Source organism: Wolffia australiana, chromosome 2 (assembly GCF_029677425.1).
Source record: "Wolffia australiana isolate 7733 chromosome 2, ASM2967742v1".
NCBI lineage: Eukaryota > Viridiplantae > Streptophyta > Magnoliopsida > Alismatales > Araceae > Wolffia > Wolffia australiana.
Genome location: NC_135836.1, coordinates 19,967,273 through 19,989,653, shown reverse-complemented (window position 1 = coordinate 19,989,653; position 22,381 = coordinate 19,967,273). Strand labels below are relative to the sequence as shown.

Here is a 22,381-nt window from a genome sequence, read left to right as displayed (position 1 = left end):
TTATTAGACACCGTAAGATACATAATGAATACAAAGGTGCACCCCTTCCCCGCCCACATGAATAATGAGAAGATCATCCTCTTGTGATGAGTGCTCTTATTGAGTAGAAGACAGGTTACTTGATGGTCTGAAGACACATGGACACATCTAGAGGGTGAAGGCATGAGCGTCTTGTGAAAAATCAATTAGAGAAACCGAAATGGATAGCAGATTCAATTGAGTGCAACTGATTTGATCATAATTTTTTTTGATTTTTGTGTCAAGATTTGTTTTATTTCACCTAGAGAGCTCTTTTGGGATTGTCAATCACGACATCAAACGTAACATTAAGTATATTACACATATTTGTCACAAATTTATACGTTAGGAAAATTTTAAGAGTACTAACAAGTATGTCAATTAGTGAGAGGCTAGATAATATAAAAATATAATTGCGTTTTCTGATTAATGATGAAAAATCTCATATAAAAATAATTATTTCAATGTAGGAGGGGATTAAAATATGCCACACAAGATCTATGGATTTTGTGTGCCCTTGAATCATCAGATTGGATCTGCTTAATGTACCATGTAGTGACAAACCGAGGACTGAGGACCGGTCAGACTGGAGCAAATTGGGACCATATGTCCCCCGTTTTGGGGTAGATCGGTAGGTCGGCCAGATTGGATCGTGAAACCGGATGGGAATCAGAAGTTAATTATTAAATTTTTATTTAATATGTTTATGTAAATTTCTAAAAAATTTTAAACCCAACTCAACGGAGAGGTTTCCATTGAGCTCATCGTAGCCATGGCATATTTGACTGACTGTAGGCACCCACTTAATGAAGATGAGTTTTTTTTTGAAGTTCGACTGCAAGAAACCATCACAAGTTCTTCCTCTTTTGAATGTTTATTCCTTCTATCCACCTTGACAGAAAGAAATGTGATGAGGGAGAAAGACCCAAAGATGATGGAGATGGAGTGAGAGGGGGAAAGAATGGAGGTGCGATGATTTACTTCACGGACGGGGTCTATGGTTCAAATCCAGGATGGCCCAACGGCGCTAGGGAGAATAATAGAATATGCATCTGACTCCTTCATGCATGCTCCACTTGGTTCGGGGGGATATAGCTCAGTTGGTAGAGCTCTGCTCTTGGAATTGGGTCATTGCGATTACGAGTTGGATGTCTAATTGTTCAAAAGAGCTCCACTGTTTTGCGCTCTTGAATGTTTGTTCCTTCTATCCACCCTGACAGAAAGAGATGTGTCAGGGACACGTTTAATAATAACAGTTCTAAAGCTGGTTATCTTGATAGTCAATGCAAGGATCAACATAAAATTTCTACTTTGACTTTGACACTGACTAGTCAACCTGACTAGAACAGGACCATACCAGGACTAGACCGGGACGGAACAAGAACGGACCAGACTTCAGGTAAGGTTTAGATCTTTGCCAAGCACGGAACTATGAATCAAACTCTGGTACTGGTATGTTCATTGTAAGTGCGTGTGCCTCTAATAATAGGAACTATGAATCAAAAGCAATTAGGAAAACACCAACATGTTTATTAACCTTCGATCGGGATATTTCCTTAATAATAATTTCCGTTGTCCTAAATGTCGTGCAATAAATATATCATAAAATATTTTTAGGATGGTTAGCACGTTAACCACTTTCTAAATATTTAAATGAAGCATGACAATGATGCCTATTTGCTTACGAAAACTAAGCCATTACCATGGTATAATATATGCATTAAAGTCAAATTTTTAATAATGTTCTGTTTTTGGTAACACAGAAATGTGACCAACAACACACTTTGAATTCCTCGACTCAGGGGAAAATAATACATTCATAAACTAATTAAATCAATAGAACGGAATAAATTTCCGCGTTTCATAAAAACAAAGTATCCTGAAAAAATAGAAAAAGGTGGAAAAATCAGCCTATAATAGCTCCCCGACCTTCAAAAGGTTTACTGTTCGTCAATTTGTTCATCGTCTTCCTCTCTCGCTCTCGATCCAATTCCCTCTCAGGATCTGATTCCTCTGCAGAGATCTGCTTCCAGTTCTGGTTTTTTTAGCGTTTCGGTTACCGTAATCTCTACGACGAGTTCTTTCCATTCTATTTCTCCTTCAGATCTACACTGCAGATCGTTTTCGGCGATTAATCGAAGAAGAAAGATCTCTTTTGCGAGGTGAACAAAGTCATGTGAGTTGGCCTGCTGCCAGAAGGAGAAGTTCGGGATGATGGACGAAGATCGAGAACAAACTACCGGTTCTTCTCCGGCGGAGCCGCCTCCTTTTGTCGTTACAGCATCAGAACAGGGTATTTCGGAGACTGATATTTTCGAGCCTGTTTCGTTGGTCGACTTCGATCGGACTTCCGAATCAGAACCTAGATCGAGTTTGTCATCTGCTGCGCACTCTGAGATAAATCCTTATCTGGATTTAAGAGCTGATCGTGGCGGCAGCCCATCACCGTCTTCTATGAGTTTTAGCTCGTTCTCTTCCGTGATAGACTCGTTTGCAAAGCCGAGATCAAGACCTGCAATTCCAAATCTTTCAGGTGAACTGAATCATCTCGTGGAATCCGCGATCTCGGGCTCGGCGGAGAGCTTGGAGAAGTTGAAGGAAAAAATCGCGCATGAGGAGATCTCATTATCCTTGGTGGATGCCATTCTTTCAACTATGGGCGTGGAAATCTTTGAATTAGACAGCAATGAGCTATCTACACCTTCTGTGATGTTTAGCTCGCGGGCTGCAGTTGTGGGTGCAGAGCTCATTCCGTTTCTTCCCTCGGAAGGAGGTTTAAGAGCAAGAATGATCAGAGGATTGCTCTTAGTTTTGCGCGCTTGCACAAGAAACAGAGCGATGTGTTCTTCGTCTGGTTTGCTCAAAGTGCTATTGGGATGCGTTGAGGAGTTGTACCTTGATTCCTCCAGTGAAGCGTCTGAATTGTGCGAGTGCATACTTGTCTTGGCTCAGCATTCTACGAGTGTGTCTGATCTCTACCATTGGCTTCTTGTTACAAAGAAAACTCTGGGGACGAGTTTGGCAACTGGTATGATTTCAGCACTGGAGAAGGCTATCTCAGGTGAGGAAGGGCGGGGGCCAAGGTGTAGCTTTGAGTTCGATGGGGAAAGCTCTGGCCTGCTTGGCCCAGGAGACAGCCGGTGGCCGTTCTCCAATGGCTATGGTTTTGCCACTTGGATCTACATTGAATCATTTGCTGACACTCTGAATACTGCCACCGCTGCCGCCGCCATTGCGGCGGCAGCAGCAGCTAAATCAGGGAAATCTTCTCCCATGTCTGCTGCTGCGGCCGCTACTGCGCTGGCAGGAGAAGGAATTGCTCATATGCCCAGGCTCTTCAGCTTCTTATCATCTGATAATAACGGTATCGAAGCCTATTTTCATGGGCAGTTCTTAGTCGTTGAAGTAAGTGGTGGGAGGGGAAAGAAAGCTTCACTTCATTTCACCTATGCTTTTAAGCCTCAACGTTGGCACTTTGTTGGTCTAGAACATACATGCAAACAGGGTTTGATTGGGAAATCAGAGAGTGAGTTGAGGCTTTATGTGGATGGGAACTTGTATGAGAGTCGTCCGTTTGAGCTTCCCCGTATATCAAAACCCCTCGCTTTTTGCTGTATTGGAACGAACCCTCCTCCTACAATGGCTGGCTTGCAGCGTCGAAGGCGCCAGTGCCCACTGTTTGCTGAAATGGGACCCGTGTATATATTTAAAGAAGCCATTGGGGCAGAAAGAATGTCACAACTTGCTTTCCGAGGAAGGGATACATTGCCTAGTTTTAGTAGTGAGGTTAGATCAGTTCAGTTGGCCAAATATGAACAGATTAAGAATCTGGGCGAAGACAGTTCAACAACATTAGATCCAGAGATTGGAGGTAGTCTATATCTCTTATATCACCCAGTTTTGCTCAATGGGAGATTCTGTTCAGATGCTTCCCCTTCTGGTGCTGCAGGTTAGACCAATACCCTACGCCGTCTTCAGTTCCTATGACATTCAAAGAATGTTTAAAATATCGTCATGACTGCTGATAGTCGAATTTGAAAAAAACTGATGCCACTTTTTTAAACGTCCTTGAGGTTCTTAAAATCATTTATCACAACTAGCATTTTTTGGCTCCTCTATGGTATCTCTCTGACGTCAAACATGTAGGTTTTTGATGTTGAGGCACCATCTATACTTCCTGGTGGGAGGAAATTGTGCACTTTATTTTGCATTGATCACTAGAAATTCTTTAGACCCTCGCACCAAATGTAGCGGGAACGGATGAATGAAATATCCTCCCATGAACTTAACCACATTCGTGTTATTTTTCCAGTCCAGTAGACTGAATAGTTTTCTTTTATCTCTAAATGTTACCTCTGAGTTGTTCTTTATTTTCATATTTTATTTCCGCAGCATTTCATGTCTTCCTCTCTTATTCAGGCTGATGCGATTTGTTTGAACCTTATGCCTCCTCATTATCCTTGGGATTTTATTTGATGAAATTTACTGCTGCATGATTTTATTTCTCTATTGGAAATATTCACCAACTCAGCTAAGGGATACATTGTAAATATAAGTGATAGAGGAGAGAGAAAGGGAAACCAACAAAAGTGGGCTAAGGCCCATATAGGTCCTTGTATTCTAAGACACACCGAAAAGCTGGAGCGTGGATATCATATACGCTGAGTTACAGGCTGAGAGAGCCACAAAGGGCCTTTCAAAAGTCAAACCATGAGCTAGCTGGTCATATTAGGAAGCTGGCCTTTCAAAAGTCAAACCATCTCTCTGCATGCAAGATGCCTACTGGAATCGACCAGAGACTCGAAGGCTGTTAAGACTCCGTAAGAACTCAATGGGGTAACCTCTCAACTGGTAACTCTCGACTGTGGACTATGGAGAGAGAGACGTGAGACGGAAGTGACGGCGTCGTCGATCAAACCCAAACCGAATGTAGAAATAACAAAATGAAAGAGTAGCTCAACGAGTACACTGACGAACTACAATGAAAGATAGTTTCCCAAGGAAGGACCGGATCGGCGCCTCCCCTTGGTGGATCGTTGAGAGCTGGATCAGCCTCCCGAAGACGCGGGAATCTCCTTGCAACTGTTCCTGGCGAAAAGATGTCGCTTCCTTCTCCTGAGATCTCCCTTTATTCTGCTTTCTTGTTTCCCGCTTTCATTCTGTTGGGCGTCCACAGACCAGGTGGCCACGTGACTTGTCCTCCCTTCTTCTTCTCTTGCTCTGATAGGTCCTTGGTAAGTCTTTAACAAAGGCTTGATGAGACGCTTCCTCTGGAAAGGCACTGGTACTGACCAGAGTCGAAGGCACTGGTTGCATGGGATACCGTATTCAGGCCCACCAAACATGGCGAACTAGGAGTATTGCATATCCAAAGCATAAATACGGCATTATTAGCAAAGTGGGTGACAAGGATCATGCAACCAAGCGATGACCTTACCATACAGATTTTGAGAGACAAGTATGGTCGGGGATTGAACTGTGATAAGAAAATAGCCCCAATCAAGGGGACGTCAGCATTCTGGCAAGGCCTCAGAAAAATCTTCCCCAAGGTCCTGGAGTTCTACTCTGTCCGAATAGGCGATGGCTCTCTCTTTAAATTCTGGACAGACCCCTGGTCGTCGCGCGGCCCCTTGCGAGAAGCATTCCCTCGGCTATTTGCACTCGCGCAATGCCCCAAGGCTACAGTAGGTGAATGCCGGGACAGTGCCTGGAATCCGAGGTTTGAAGGTGCCTTGTCAGACCAACAACAGACTGATTTCTTGGGCCTGTAACAAGCTTTAAATCAGATCCGCCCCAACCTAAGGGAATCAGATGGTTGGGATTGGACAAGAGCTCCTGTCTCAGTGGGGAAAGCCTATGCACGGATCAGACAGGGCAACGAGGAAGACAAAAATATGATCCAGGCGTGTCGAGCCATCTGGCATCTTGAGGTTCTGTTTGGGTGGCTCTTGCTCTGAAAGAGACTGATGACCCGCGTCTTTCTCAAGAGGATGAATCCAGATGCCCAGACAGTATGTGTGTTGTGCACGAGAGACGACGAGGATTGCAATCATTTATTTTTTGGATGCCCTTTCGCACGGACAGTTTGGGCCACCCAAGCACAGTTAGCTGTGAACGCGTCATCAGAGGAGGCCTTTTGGGAGTCCATGCAGAGGACCGGTCCCAAACGTAGAGAAGTGGGGGCCCGAGCACTGACAGTGCGCTGGGGAATCTGGCTACAGAGAAATGAGGTGATCTTCCGAGGGGGGAAGGCCTCTACAGACGGGCTCACCCATGAGATAGAAGGTTTCATAGCATCATGGTTTTCCTCATGACGGGGATAGAGAGGGAAGAGGAAAATGTATACATGTAATAGAGCCTTAGGGCTCGAACCATGTACTTGTTAGGTGGTTACCGAATTGTTTGGGTGACCGCCTCATATGTTTTCAAAAAATAAAAAAACTAGGACGCTGACAGCGAAAAGAGATGAGTTATCAATTTTCTCAAGCACAAAATGACAATATACTTAATGGGCTATTGTTAAAAAAAATATACTTAATCGGCTTGTGGAGAAACAGATTAGAGACTACGTGGCAGGCTGCATTAATGTCACGATAACTCCATGAATAGGGAATGAGGAAAGCCCAACTTCTCAAGAAAGTCACGTTCACCTTTAGCATGAGGCATTCAAAGCTACTCAGCTTCAGCGCTACGGCGAGAGGCCAATAACTGTTCTTGGTTTTCCAAGAACTTTATTGTTGTCAAGAAACCCAGCAGTCAGAATGGAGTATTGATCAATATGGGGGCTTTCTTAGTCTACAGCACAATAATCAAATCCTATTAGATGTCCCAGATTTCAATTGTACAAGCTCCCATGCTATTTCTGCATGGCCGAAAGATTTTAGGAAACAGAAAGTGTATCGTAGAGCTACACCAATTTAATGGCTTTATCAAAATACTTAACAAGGCGGTGTTCCCCGTTCGTATTGCTGAAATACTGAATATTCATACCAGACATTAGGCTACGTTATCCGACTAGTCCTACACTTGCTAACACATAGCTTAATATGAATTTCTATCAGAAAAATATGGTCCTCAGGATTCCAAGAGGCACCCAACATTCCTAAATTCTTGCATTCCCATATGAGTCTTCTCTTGGTAACTTGAATACAATTAGCTGAAGTGCATCACTGCTTTTTTTATATGACCTGAAATGGGTCGGTTATCGTTCCTTTCTATATGGCCCCATTAAGGTGGGCCATTGTGTACCCCATTCCTTATTCCATTATATATGGATAATCGTGTTTTTTTTTCTTCTCTGTGTCTCCACCTCTCCATCAATCAGAAGTGTCTGTTAAAGGTGAGACTGTATCTTCTCCACCTATTGTTTTGACATATATCATCACATCCTTACTCCATTGTATGTCATTCTTATTCTTGAGATGACATTGCATGGTTATAAATAGGCTGCATGTGAGAGACTGGTTAAATGATCTCATTTGAAGATGAGGAAGGTGATATGTTCTTTTCAAGAAAGTCAAATGTGAGCCAAGAAAAAAGGCAGGTCCATGTCAGTATGTGAAGAGTAAATGAGGCATATGAGCCTATAGATAAGGACAGGATAAGAGGCAAAAAGCATTAATCCAGATGTTGACAGATCCCATTGACAAACCCTAGAGAGTTTGGAGGAGAAGAAGGGTCGATGGAGGTTGAGAAATGAGAGAATAGATTGACATAAGAAAGTAAGTGGCTTACATTAGGGTATTTATACCCTATGAGAGAGAGGAAATAAGAGCTCCTAAAGGGCTTATAGAATAGGGCCCAAGAGGAGGATAAGCACTTAACTAACACCCCCCCGCAAGCGAAGTATGGATGTCGTCCATATTGAGCTTGGATACAACACGTTGAAGCAGCGGCCGGGACAGTCCCTTGGTGAGGACATCCGCTGCCTGGTCAGCAGAGGAGACGTATTCGAGGTCGAAGAGGCCCTCGTCCATACGTTCCTTGAAGAAATAGCGGTTGCGCTCCATGTGCTTGATGCGCCCTTGCTGTCCGGGGTTCTTGGCCAAGGCGATAGTGGATTTGTTGTCACAGAAGAAGTGGATTGGTCCCACATACTTCACGTGAAGATCGGCGAGGATGTTGTGGATCCACTGTCCTCGGCTGCCCCATCAGCAAGAGCACGAAATTCGCCTCGGCACTGGAGCGGGACACCTTGTCCTGCTTGCTACTTTTCCAGCTGACGAGGCTGCCAAGAACGAACGCAGTACCCGTGGTAGACCGACAATCCACAACGGAGCCAGCAAAATCGGCATCGGTGTACACCTTCACCGTCTTGTCCGAGCTATGAGGAAGAGGAGTCCTTGCCCTGGCAGCCCTTGAGATACGAAAGTACCCGGTGGGCGGCTTGACTGTGGATCTCCCTCGGTGAGTGCATGAACTGACTGAGCAGGTTGACCGCGAATGCAATGTCGGGCCGAGTGTGAGTCAGGTAGAGGAGTTTGCCCACCAACTGCTGATAGCGGTGAGCATTCGTCAAAGGAGAGTCTCGCCTTGCCCAACTTGACGTTGTGGTCGATAGGAGTGTTCACTGGCGCACACCCGGTCATTCCTGTCAAAGTCAGCAAGTCGACGGCGTATTTCTGCTGTGAAACAAAGAGGCCCCGTGAGGAGTACGCCATCTCAAGGCCGAGGAAATATCGGAGAAGGCCAAGGGCCTTGATCTCAAATTCCTTGGCCAGGGCGGTGCTAAGACGAACGGCTTCAGCAGCATCTGATCCCGTGATGAGGATGTCGTCGACATACACAGCAAGGATGGAGATCCCGGTCGGACGGTGGCGGAAGAACAAAGTGGCATCTCCGTTGCTCTGAGTGTACCCTTCGGCTTTCAGAACAGCGGAGAACCGGCCGAACCACATGCGCGGAGACTGCTTTAGTCCATAAAGGGACTTCCGCAGTCGGCAGACGTGGCCAGGGGGGCCGAGAGAGTAACCCGGCGGCTGCTGCATGTACACCTCCTCCGTCAAGTCGCCATGCAAGAAGGCGTTCTTGACGTCGAACTGTCGGATAGCCCACCGGAAGTGAGCCGCGAGGGCCAGGAGGAGGCGAACGGTCTCCATCTTCGCCACAGGTGAGAACGCCTCAGTAGTCCACTCCGTGAAGACTGGGTGAACCCGCGAGCCACAAGTCGAGACTTGTAGCGCTCAAGGGTGCCATCCGCATGATGCTTCTTGGTGTGGACCCACTTGCAATCCACCGCCCGCTTGCTAAGAGGGAGGGGGATGATGTTCCAAGTGCGGTTTCGGAGTAGAGACTGCATCTCCTCGTCCATTGCCGCTTTCCAATGAGGAGAAGCGATAGCATCGGCTAAGCTGCGAGGGATGGGATCCGACTCGATGCGAGCAAGAAACAGCCGGTAGGGAGTACTCAGCCGGTCGAAGGAAAGAAAATGCGAAAGAGGATAACGGGGCGTCTGAGTGCACTGACGAACCCCTTTCCGGAGGGCAATGGGCCATCCCAACTGGTCGTCATCGTCGAGAGAGGTTGAGGATGGCTCGGCCAATGGAAGATGAGCGGAAGCAGTGGGGAGGGGGAGTCCTCGGGGAGGACGAGAAGCCTCCACGGAGAATCAGATGACGGAGCAGGGGAAGAAGACTCGTCATGGAAGGGAAGGAAAGGGTCATCAAGGGGAGGAGGCGCAACGGGAAGCGAGGAGGATGACTCGAGAGGGGACTGATCGGAGGAAGGAGGAAGAGGAGGAGCATGCCGGATGGCGGGAAGCAAAGATGGGGAGGACAGCACGCCCAAAGGCCCTCGGGGTCACCGACGGAGAAGAATCAAAGGGAGAGGGATCATGGAATGAGGAAGAAGATGCGGGAGCGGTGGGCTCCAAGAAAGGAACGGGCCCCAAGTGGGGAGCCGAGGGGGCCTCATCCAACGGGAGGCGGGATGAGGAAGAGTGGTCCCCAAAATAGGGTTCATGCTCGGCAAAGGTGACATTTGCCGAGATGAAGTATCGCCGAGACGGCGGATGGTAGCACCGATACCCTTCTGAAGAGAGGAGTACCCAACGAAGACGCACCGAACAGCACGAGCGTCAAGCTTTGTCCGGCCCGGAGACGTGTCGTGGACATATGCCGTGCAGCCGAATATCCGTGGCAAGAGACCCGTCCGCAGGCACGTGTCGGGGAAGGCCGCGCTCATCCGGTCCAGGGGGGTAGAGAACGCCAACAGCTGGGTGGGAATGCGATTGACGAGATGGGTGCTCGTCAGGACGGCATCGCCCCAATACGGCCACGGGGCCTTGGCGTCGATAAGGAGCGTCCGGGCCGTCGAGGTGACATAGCCGATGCGACGCTCGCTAGTCCGTTCTGCCCGGGTGGCAGGGCATGAAGATTCGTGGAGGATCCCCCGGTCGGCGAAGAAGGCGTCGAGGTCGTTGTTGAAGAAGTCGCGGGCATTATCCGAGCGAAACCGCTGGATACCTCGACCAAACTGCGTCGCCACCATCGCACAAAAATGACGGACATTCTGCTCAACTTCCGACTTCGCGGTGAGGAGGTAGACCCACGTATAGCGAGTTGCCTCGTCCACAAGTAGAAGGAAGTACCGATGACCTTTCAAGCTAGGTTTCGGGGCAGGTCCCCACACGTCGCTATGCACCCGGAACAGCGGGACAGATGTGTGAGCCGAGGACGGAGTGAAGGAAGAACGGCGATGCTTCGCCAACTGACAAGCGTCACACACCAAGGTCTTAAGGTCCAAGCCAGAACATAATTCAGGGGAAAGACGGTGAAGAGTCGCAAAAGGCGGGTGGCCCAGCCGCTGGTGCGTCATCAGGAGTCGTCCCCACCGCTGCTCGCCCCGTCCGAAGTGTCCGATGCACCGCAAGCACTGCGACCGCCCCCATCATCCAGCAACAGCAGCCCGTTCTCCCGCCTAATCCGTAGTCCGCCGACCTTGTCAGACAGAAACATGCCGCCAGGTTGGAGATGAAATGAGCACTGGACGGCATCAACAAGGCGTTGGGGTGACAGAAGTACAGCCCGCAGGTCGGGAACGTGGAGGACGTTGCGGACCACACCAAGGCCGTCCACATAGACTGCCCCGATTCCAGCCACGCGTAGTCGTCCACCCCCGGCCGTGAGAACAGTACGTGCACCACTATGCCGGACGTAGGAGACGAACCGAGTGTTGAGGGGGGTCATGTGCTCAGTGGCCCCCGAGTCAAGCACCCAAGTCGTGTCCGATACGACCGGCGAGTGAAACGCCGTATGGCCGCAATACCAAGTGTCGGCAGGGGAGGAAGACGCACCAAATGTGCCGAAGTAGGCAGTCGAAGAAGGCTGCATGGCTGCCACCTGATCACGGAGCCGGGCAAGCTCGCTTGATGCTGTCCAGAGCCGTGGTAGACGTGCTCGGGGCCGGGGAAGATTCAGATTGGGCCAACATGGCCTTGCTGTCCGCCTCTTTCTTCTTTCGCCAGTCGTTGAGACGTTTAGTGCACTTGTTCTTCCAGTGGCCCGGCTTCCCGCAATAGGTGCAGACGGGTGTTTTTGCAGGGCGGGCAGCGGCTGCCGGAGTCGGTAAGAGGGCCGAGGACTGCCCAGCGGCTGCAGCAGGTGCTGCCAGAAGCGCAGAGGACTCAGCCGGTCGGAGGTGGGAGTCCCATGGAGAAGGAGATGACTCTCTTCCTCCTGGAGCTCCTGAACCAACGTCTCGAGATCCGGAGGGCCATCTTTGTTGTGCAGGGCCCGACGACGAATGGCCTCATATTCCCGGTTTAGGCCGTTGAGAAACCCCATGATGCGCAGGATAAGCATGTTCTGATAGGTCTTGCACTTGGGGTCGTCCGTTGGCAGGTAGTGGTCCACTTCATCCCACGCCTTCTTGTGTGCGAGAGCATAATCGGAGATCGACAGAGAGCCCTGTTTCAGGTTGGAAGCTTGAGCAGCGAGGGCGTAGATGCGCCACCAATCATTCTCCCGCCGCAAAATTTCGTGGCTTGGTCCCAAAACCCTTTGACCGTTTTCTGATGGGGAAAGCGGTCGCGGAAATCGGGGGCCAATGTGAACGTGGACAGCCACCCAAGAATGAACTGCTCCTCGGCGTCCCAAGCCGCATAGTGAGGGTGATCGGCGGTCAAGGGATGCTCGGTGCAGTGCTTGTACAGTTGACGGGATTTGAGGGTGGTCTCGATGAAGCGAGACCACTGCAGAAGATTCGGGCCGCGGAGAAGAGTTGATTCGGGACCAGAGGCAACGGATGAGTGATCTTGTAGGAGAGCGGCTTCTCCGCAAAGTCGGCTCTGTGTAAGGCATGGTCTCTGTGTCGGTCTCGCGCGCTGACTGCGCGCTGGCTGTGCGGCTGGCTGCGCGCTGGCTGTGCGGCTGGCTGCGCGGCTGGCTGTGCGGCTGGCTGCACGGCTGGCTGTGCGGCTGGCTGCGCGCTGACTGCGCGCGGGCTGCGCGCTGGCTGTGCGGCTAACTGCGCTGCGGGCTGCGCGCTGGCTGCGCGGCTGAGCGGGCTGCGCGCGGTTTGCTGCTGTGCGGCTGGCTGGTCGCGCGCGCGCTTGCTCGCGCGCGGCTTGCTGCTGTGCGGCTGGCTGGTCGCGTGGCGGCTGGCTGCTGCGCTGCTGGCTGGTCGCGCGGCGGCTGGCTGTGCGCGGCGGCTGGTCGCGCGGCTGGCTGGTCGCGCGCTTGCTGCGCGGCTTGCTGCTGTGCGGCTGGCTGGTCGCGTGGCGGCTGGCTGCTGCGCTGCTGGCTGGTCGCGCGGCGGCTGGCTGTGCGCGGCGGCTGGTCGCGCGGCTGGCTGCTGCGCGGCTGTGCTGGCTGCGAGGAGGGAGGGAGGGTGAGATCAAGGGGATCTCAAACCCTAAAGGGTGATGTCAAACCCTAGAGAGGAGAGGGAAGATCAGGAGCCCTAGAGCTCTGATACCATGACAAACCCTAGAGAGTTTGGAGGAGAAGAAGGGTCGATGGAGGTTGAGAAATGAGAGAATAGATTGACATAAGAAAGTAAGTGGCTTACATTAGGGTATTTATACCCTATGAGAGAGAGGAAATAAGAGCTCCTAAAGGGCTTATAGAATAGGGCCCAAGAGGAGGATAAGCACTTAACTAACACCCATTCTGGAAAAGAATATCAAAGGCTGGAGAGCGGGAGCCTGCATCCAGAGAGAAGGATCTCTTGATCCTTTGGTCTTGGTATCTCTTGAGTTGGGAAAGGTCTTGTATTCATCTCTTCCTTTGACTCTGTCTCTCTCTCCTTCTGATTCAAGAACAGTATTGGTTTGATATTGAATTCTTTCAAGAAGGTCGTGCAAGGATGAATTGACTATTCTGATATCACGACGGTATCGGAAGATTAATATTCAATGTTAGTAATGGGCCCTTGTTTTAGTTATTCAATGTTAGTAATGGGCCATGTGTCACTTTTTATTTCTATTTCGATGAACTCACATGACCTTTCCCCATTTAGTGGACTGCAGACCAATATGATGTACATGGGTATTTAACCAGTTTTCATGTGAATAGTTGAGTAAGGATCTATCCCTTCAATTAGTCAAAACGGTAGTGGGGGAGCCGGCGGTGCACCGACTGCCGAACACAAAGGACAGAAATTTTTTTGATGTCATTAGCCATAACTTTGTGACTCCACCGAGGGGTGATACACATTCCGTGTATCAAGCCCATACGATGAATCTGGAATGAATTTTGAATTGCAATTCCTCATTGGCGTAGTCAATACTAAGATCCAGAACAACAGCGAAATGTGTGAATGTCACTCGAACAGAAGAAGAAAAAAAAAGATAGATGGAGAAAGATCTCCCTCCTGGTCTATCCTCCCTTCCTCCGGCTGTGGGCGTCTGCTGTTCCGGCCTCTGATCTCTCCGACCATCCCAATCTTGAAAACAACCCCTGTCCCAATCTTGAAAACAGTCTTGACTATTTTACTTGCAACAGATCTATGTCTTTTTTTTTTAATCTCGTCCTCCCCTATGGCTGTTTTTTTAATGATCTGATGCATGTTCTTTTACTCTTGTTTTTTTGCTTTTTTTTTTTTTGAAATAAAGTAGGGCAGACCACCCGGAAACCGGTGGTCCACCTGTGCCATTAAGAAATGCGAACAGTATGTACACAACATATACATGGCCACGTAAGGCCTTCCCTCTAACCACCCAACCCCCAAAAAGAGAGTAAAATCGCAACATCCGAGATGAGGTTGTCTACCGATGCTGTCCCTCCTTTGAACACTAAATCATTTCGGTGCATCCATATCGCCCAAAGTACTGCCAATATTCTCCCCCAGTCTGCTCTGCTCCGGTATCTACCCGTCGTGACTGAGGCCCAAAACTCGGCGTCGGAGGAAATATTCACCCCGGGAACCTGCTGTGATGCCCATACACCCCTGGCAAACGGACATGTGAAAAAAAGGTGTGAGCAGTCTTCCTCACCCCCGCCTCACAGAGGGCACGAGACGAGCTCCGTCGGCGCCCATTGCCTGCGGTATACCCGTGTGACCAGTCTTCGTCTCCTCAACAGCCACCCAAACAGTCGCACCTTTAGGGGGAGCTTTTGCTTCATAATAGTGTGGCATGTAGTACTGGTAAAGATGTCGTCCCTCCCTTCCCCCCAGATTTTCAAATACGCCTCTTTTACTGAGAAAGGCGGCCCCCGCCATACCCACCCATCCCGGGAAATTCCCGAGGGGCTGAGAAGTAGGATGATCTCATGCATCCCCAGCAACTCCACGAAACGATCCTCCGACAGAGTCCCAGGAAGGTTAGGGACCCACGCCCCGTCCCAACACTCGCTGACGGCGATATTGGGGTTCCTTGCCAGGGCAAAGAGTCTCGGAAACTGGATCTTCTGGGGGCCATGCTTCGTCCAATTGTCGGTCCAAAACCGGAACCTTCCCCCATCCCCCAACTGGGGGTCAAAGAACTCCCGGATGTGCGGAATGGTTTGCCTCAAACTACGCCAAAAAAGGGATTCCCCCCTCCTATGTGCCCACTCCCAATTCAACGGTGGATCATGTACGCCCCTTAATACCTTGAAGGCCAGCCCCTCCGTCGATGACACTAGCCGTTCCACCCATTTAGCGAGTAATGCCAGGTTCATGGATTCCAAGTGGAGAATACCCAGTCCTCCCTGTTTCACGGGTCTACAGACCACATCCCATGCGACCAGGGGTATCCCTCCTCTACCACCTTCTCCCTTCCCTCCCCAAAAAAAACGTCTCATTAACCCTTCGAGTGGATTGGTCACTCCTACTGGCGCCTTAAACATCGACAGGTAGAAGATAGGGATAGCGGAGAGCACCGATCTCAACAGTACTAGGCAACCCCCGCGTGAAAGTACCTTGCTTTGCCAGCCCTCCAACCGCCGCTCCACCTTATCGATCACTGGTTGCCGTTCTGCGGCTAAGATTCGTCTCCCCGTGAGAGGGAGCCCCAAATATCTCATCGGAAGCGAGCCTCGCGGTGTACCTAGTGCCCGGGCGCATAGATTCTCCTCATCGGAGGATAAGCCGAACCCCACGAACGCTGACTTATCCCGGTTGAGGCTTATTCCCGAAAAATCCGTGAACAGCTCCAACAGAGACGATACGGTGTGAGCTTCCTTTACCGAACCTTCCATAAAGAAAGTTGTGTGTCTCTCAAAAATCGGTTTTTTTGCTTATCTCTCATTAAATATTGACTTTCATAATCAAGCTTTATTAATTTATGATATATTTTTTCAGGTACACAGCGTAGACCTGCTGAGGTACTTGGCCAGGTCTATGTTGCTCTTAGAACACGTCCGGTTGACTCGCTATGGGCTTTGATCAACGGTGGCCCAATGGCTTTGCTTCCGCTTACAGTTAGTCACGTACAAAATGATACATTGGAACCAGTACCTGATGATTCTACATTTTCCCTTTCCCTTTTCTCTCTTGCTGCTCCCATATTCAGGATAATATCTTTAGCTATTGAACACATTGGGAATAGAGAAGAGTTTTTCCTATTTCATGGTCATAAGGTATTGTCAAGGATTCTGCATTATCATCTGGAAACTTTATCTTTATCTCACTGTAGAGGTCAAGGTGGATCAAATGAGGAGGAACTTGTTTCTGCAGTTGCGTTGCTTTGCCAATCCATCAAAAATCATTACCTCAAGGTTCAACTTTTTAGTTCGTTGTTGTTGGATTTGAAAATGTGGAGCAGCTGTAAATATGGATTGCAGAAGAAACTTTTGTCTCTGCTTGCAGACTTGGTATTTACAGAATCATCTGTTATGCGTGATGCCAATGCTGTGCAGATGCTGCTTGATGGTTGCAGGAAGTGCTTTTGGCTCATCCGTGAGAAGGACTCTATAGATACTTTCTCACTTGGCGACGCTCCCAGGCCAATGGTTGAGGTGAATGCGTTGGTTGATGAACTCTTGGTCGTCATTGAGCTTCTTATTGGTGCAGCTACTCCATCGTTGGCAGCTGAGGATGTTTATCACCTAATGTGTTTTCTTGCAGACTGTCAACAACCCAATCTGGTAGAGCACAAGGACAATATTAGCTAATTCAGCTCAAACATTTTGTATTTATTGCCAGATTATGTAATTATAGATCTCTTGGGTTTACTTTTTATACTAGAGCTTTGTGCTGATTATTTTTTACATACCTTCCTCCATTCTCTGCTGTGTTTAGTGTTATCAGTTTTTGTGGTGGCAGCTTTATTGTGTAAGAATTTCTGAAGCATTCAGACTGTGAGACTTTTTGGAGCATGAGAACTTGAGAATGTCTAAAGGACTTTTTAGAATAATTTGTTATGGTGTATTTGACTTTATTTTTTATTCATGTCCTTTCTTTAAGAATGTTTGTCATCTTGTAGTCAATGATCCAATTACCTTCATATCATATGAAATAGCTGGATTACTTTGGTGTCCTTCGCCTCATGATTTGTTTATCTTTCTTGTTTGATGATGAATCCTGACAGCATTCAAATCCTATAAAATCTAGTTGCCCAGTGAGTTTTTTGTTTGGCTGTTTCCTGTCTAACAATATTGTTTTCCTATAGTAGGCAGTCTCTTGATATTCTGGTGGGTAGTTAGAGTCTACTTTGAGATTTTGGCTAAGAATTTATTGTTCAGATTTTGCAAGATTTGTATCATATTTTATTTTTGGGGAGGGAGGGAGAATGTGGACACCAAGCTCACTTACGTGCCAGTACATTTAGTTGTTCTTGGGGCAATAACACAACATAATTCTTTAAAATCAAGTCCTAGAAAACTTAAATCATGCTATGTTTGTTGGAAATGAATGCGACATGTATTCTTGTAACAATGAATCAATGCTATCAAATTATTTCCTAGAAAAGTTCATATCCGCTACTAGTTCAGATCTAGAGATCCACAGACAAGACAAATCCCCAAGAATCAGATTCAAGAACAAGACACAACAACTAACAATCGAAACCCGGATGGATTCTCCCTCGTGGACAGCAAGTGCTCTCCCGTTATTCCAGCTCTCAATTGTTCTGCAACCGCCATTTTTAGGAAATTCTTGAAGAAATGTCGAATGAAGTCCATGCTTCGCGCTTTTGGTTTATTTCTATCTTCTACATGTGCCACTTTGGTGCATGTATCTGTAACTTCCTTGCGCTTTTGCCTTCTTCCGTAAGATTTTGTAGATAATGTATAAAAATGTATGCAAGGTAGCCCAACTAACATGTGGACATAAACCCAGTCTGATACAGTTCCTGATAATGATACAGTTTGTTCCTTTCCTCTTGAATGTGATTCTTGAGGACAATATGGTGCCTCTGTAGTCCTTCAATTTTCTGAGCCAACAATTGCATAGCCAATCCCTGCTCAGATTGTGCAGCCACCATCTCACTACTTCCTCTCTGAAACCACCCTCCTGCACCCAAGATTTGTACACGGGTCTACCAGATCCCTCCTGTATCTGCCATATAATGAGAGAGTGGTCTGACAAAGGTCTATGGAGCAAATGCACGTCTACCATTGTGAAGGCTCGAAAGTTCCACTGAACATAAGAATCTATCCAGCCAAAAAAGGGCAGTGGGACCCACAAACTCCTCCAGGTACATATGCCATTCATGAGCCCCATTCCTTGCAACTCCACCTCGATATGAAAGACGAAAATGTCTCTGAGCCTGGATCCTGCCCGCCTACTCTTTCGGGGCTATATCCTATCTTCCCTGACACCACCCCTACCGACTCCCCCAAGATGGCATCCCAGCATTCAAGAGGCAGTAAACCGAAACTCCTACCCACTCAAAGGCATCACTGCTCCTCAACTTCACTGCTGCTGCAAACTGTGCCGTCCATGAGTCCTCCTTGGAGAATAGCATCCCGTTCAGGCAAACAACAAACCCCTAGAGAGACTGACAGCATTCACTGCCAGAAAACCTTCCAGGAAGCCTTGCCCCACCACATTCCAGTCTGGTGCCTCACAACTCTGTAAAGTAGTCTCCTGCAAGTGCACCACCATTGTGCCCGCATTCACTCAGGTATCCTCCTAAGACTCCTCTCCTCTGCTTATCCCGAAGCGCGTGAAAGTTCTACAAAACATACTTCATGGCTTACCTGAGCCTATCCATCCCTCTGCAACTCCATTGCCTCTGCCTGACGGTTTGTGAGAGGATCCTCCTCCACCCCATGATCCTCCCCGCTACTCTCAACCCCCTTCTCAGTCACCTCCTCCTCGTTGTCCACCACTGGGTTGGCCTCCTTTTTACGGCCGTGGCACATCCCAGCATCCCAGTCAGTACCTCCATCCTCCCAGATTTGCAATCTTCTGGCCTTCCATGCAACCACCCAGGTCTTTACCTCTGTGGTGTTCCTCAAACCCAACTTTCCCCTTTTGAACATGAAGCCTGTGCAGCACAGATCCTTCTTTTCAATCAGCCTACCCACCTGAGGCCTTTGCAGTCTCCCCTGAATGTGGCCCCCCTCTGATCAACTTTTCGCCTCTTCTGTCACCATCGTGGATAGTGGTTCTCCCTGGGGGTCCATCACCGTCCTTCTGTGGCTGGCCTAGCCACAACCACCAGCAATTGAAACTAATGTTCTGACCTTGCCTGCAGATGTCCATGCTTCCCTGAGTCTGCTGTCAATTGGAGTGACACAGGAAGCATCCCTATGTCGGTGAAACCCCAAGTATCATATCCTGCTGCCCTGCCAAGATTGTCTCTTTCCCAGGGTGGCCCTTCAGCTCCCTCAATCTCATGGGAAATGATGGCACTAGCAAGGGCAGCCACAAAGATACAAAAATCTTGAAGATATCCTCTGGTACTTTAAGACTGACCACTGATGGCAGCGGGAGGTCTCCGAGTGTGAATTGTTCATTTTAGTAAATTAATACAGTAAATTATGCACACAATTATAGTAGATCACGCATTTTAGTGGATTTTGATACCATAAAGATTTAATGGTACAATGCCATAAAGGCCATGTAATGACATATCATAGATATAATAAGCATCGATAGAATTTTCCTGACTGCACAGTTGTGCTTGTGTGGTTCATACTACGAAATGAGAAGAGAAGCCATAAAATGATAGTATTGATGACGTTAAATCCAGTAATATGCAAAATCTGCCCTAAAATGTGTTTATGCTTTCATTTACTCTCCTGAATTGAAAACTATTCTTTGGTTTCTCCGTTGTAAAATGGCTCTTTAGCCAGCTACCTTTTTGCTTTCATAGTTCACTAATATATTGTGAAATTCCCTTGATCTGAAAATATTACTGATGCATATCTCTCTGTCATTTAGTCTTCTAAGGGAATCCTTGCAATTTATTGACTGTAGAAGTATAAGATTTCTTTTATAATTTTTTCTTCTTAAAGAAGGAAAAGTTCAGTTCCTTTTTTTCCTGATTTTGAATAGTTTCTTCTTTTTAAGTTGAGCTTTAAAAATGTCTTTCTTACAGGTGCTTTTTCTGATCAGTGATTTGGTTTTGCAGATTTCTAGGATATTGCACTTAGTGTACAGACTTGTTGTACAACCAAATGCTTTCAGAGCTAATGCATTTGCCGAAATGTTCATTTCCGGAGGAGGCATTGAAATACTTCTTCTTATTTTACAGCAAGAGGCAAAATCTGGTGAGCAAGATACAATTGATGTATCGAAAGCAGATATGGTTGGAACATCGTACCCAAATATTGAAAAGGTGGTGGGATGCCCCACAAGTATCTGTCCTGAACTCACCGCATCCATCAAGGAGTCGGGCATTATTGCTGAGGATGGTTCGGGATCGGAATCCTTCAGTTGTCATGGATTTAGGACTTCTACTGATGGACAACGGTTGAACTTAAGTAGTATAGGTTTCTCAATAAATGCTGGGAGTGCCAGAAATTATTTATACAATGTGGATAATGGTGACAGCATCCTAGTCAGGGTGATCAGTTTGCTAGGTGCTCTTATGACATCTGGACATATGCCGTTGGGTTCATCAATTTCTTCTCCTAAAGAATCGAACAATGAAGCAAATGTCGTGCTAACTGAAGATGGTCATACAATGTTGAATGATAAAGTCTCCTTATTGCTTTTTGCCCTTCAAAAGGCCTTTCAATCTGCCCCGCGAAGGCTGATGACTTCAAACGTCTACTCATCTCTATTGGGTGCAACTGTATTTCTCTGATTTCTTTTAAATACCTATGGATTTTTCTTCAGAGTTTTACTCCCAACATGTACCTGATAAATAGGTTTATTTTTATTGGGTTCGGAAAATTTTGGAGGCACTTATTCAGCCCTCTTGATCTTTTTTGGCTGTCATCTAATTCACATAAAGTTTTGATTTCAGATTAATGTTTTGTCAACGGATGATGGACTGAGCCTCTACGATTCCGGTCACCGTTTTGAGCATTTGGAACTTCTTCTTGTTCTCCTGCGTTCACTTCCGTATGCTTCAAGAGGATTTCAACTTAGAGCAATTCAGGTAAATTTTTCTGGATGTTTGTTAAATTATTTTTTTGTGATTCCTATCTGTTTGCAATAAGGTTTATATGTAATGTGTACTATGAATTCCCTCACCATTAAAAGGATAGGGAAACCGCCTAAAATAATTGAGTTAGGTTTTCTGTTGTCCAACTTTGCCTGACTCCCTGTGCTCTGCTCCCGCACCCTCTTTCACTCTCTCCTCATCTGCCTCTCTTTCTCTCTCACTTTTGCTTTCTACCCACCTTTGAGTGGAATCTGATACACTGCTGCTCGTTTTAAAACTTCTGACTTTGACATTTTGAGTCATAGTCCATGTTGAGTGTTGCTTCCATTTTAAACTTTTTTCGGGACGGATGATGTTTCCTCATTTCATAACTCATGGTCGTATAATAGACTTGAAAATATCTGGCGGAAGGGCAATATGGTTACTCTTTCGAGCGTTGTGTTCTCTACTTCTGATGTGTAAAAGAAAGATTACCTTCCAGCCTTGCAAGGCTAGATATTAAATAACAAAAGCTCAGATTTGGCAAACCCTCCTAAATGAAGGAATCCCTCCTAAACTGGGAAATCAATACGTTCTGAGATGTGATCATATCGTGAAAGGGGTTTGTCAGCTTCTAGCTGATCTTGTAGTTGTGGAGCTTCTCCACTTGTTCAAGCCCTAGCCGCCAGAGAGAGATAGAGGAAGGGAGAGACAGATTCAACAAACATTCCAGACCCTTAATCGTTCAAAGAGATAGCCCAGTATTTAAACTGGGTTTACAGTTATTGGGTCTTGCAGACCCAATACGATGGATCTGCCATCATAAGGGCATTTATACAATATTTAGAGTTATCAGGTTTAGTAAAGGAAAAAAGAAGAAAACAAGAAGATGAAATGAGGAAAGTGGCTACCTGCTGACAGGGTTGACCCTGGCGTAATGGACAACGCCGAGGGGATGAGGGCGGCGGAGGAGCAACAGAGTGGGCGTCACTGGAGGGAAAGGGTTTCAACGGAATGGACATCATCGAGCGAGAGTAGGGTTCGCCCATCCCGATACCGGTACCGGATGCCGGTATCGGGACGGATGCTGTATCTGGATACCGGATATCGGTATCGGATATCGGTTACTACAGTGCCGATATCCGATACCGATATCCGTCTCGATGTCGGCATCCATCTCCGTCTCAACGGAGCAGATGACGATATCGGATATCGGATGCGGATATTGAAAACCGATATCCGCATCGAATTATAATAAAAATAATTTTATTTATTAGATATCCCGCATTTCGCATAGATAACGTGGGCACGGGTGAACCGGAAGAGCTTTCTATTTGGTCATACATCTCAACTATTATATACAGTTGCGGATTTTTAATTTTTTCTATATGGGATAGAAGGATTTGGGTTTTGTGTTAAACTCGGAATCCCTCTATCCCATATGGAAAGATATAGAAATTT

General features: G+C 47.3%; 1 protein-coding gene across 1 annotated transcript in view; it reads left to right on the top strand.

The window, feature by feature from the left end:
* The first annotated feature begins 1,955 nt into the window (after positions 1 to 1,955).
* The window catches only part of LOC144700010 (WD-40 repeat family protein / beige-like protein), a 62,707-nt gene continuing 42,281 nt past the window's right edge, over positions 1,956 to 22,381 (top strand). Inside the window, exons 1-4 of the mRNA XM_078571375.1 lie at positions 1,956 to 3,967; positions 15,742 to 16,526; positions 19,961 to 20,626; positions 20,801 to 20,935. Coding sequence (XP_078427501.1) covers positions 2,230 to 3,967; positions 15,742 to 16,526; positions 19,961 to 20,626; positions 20,801 to 20,935 — 3,324 coding nt within the window. The 5' untranslated portion in view covers positions 1,956 to 2,229. The remainder of the gene's footprint in view (positions 3,968 to 15,741; positions 16,527 to 19,960; positions 20,627 to 20,800; positions 20,936 to 22,381) is intronic.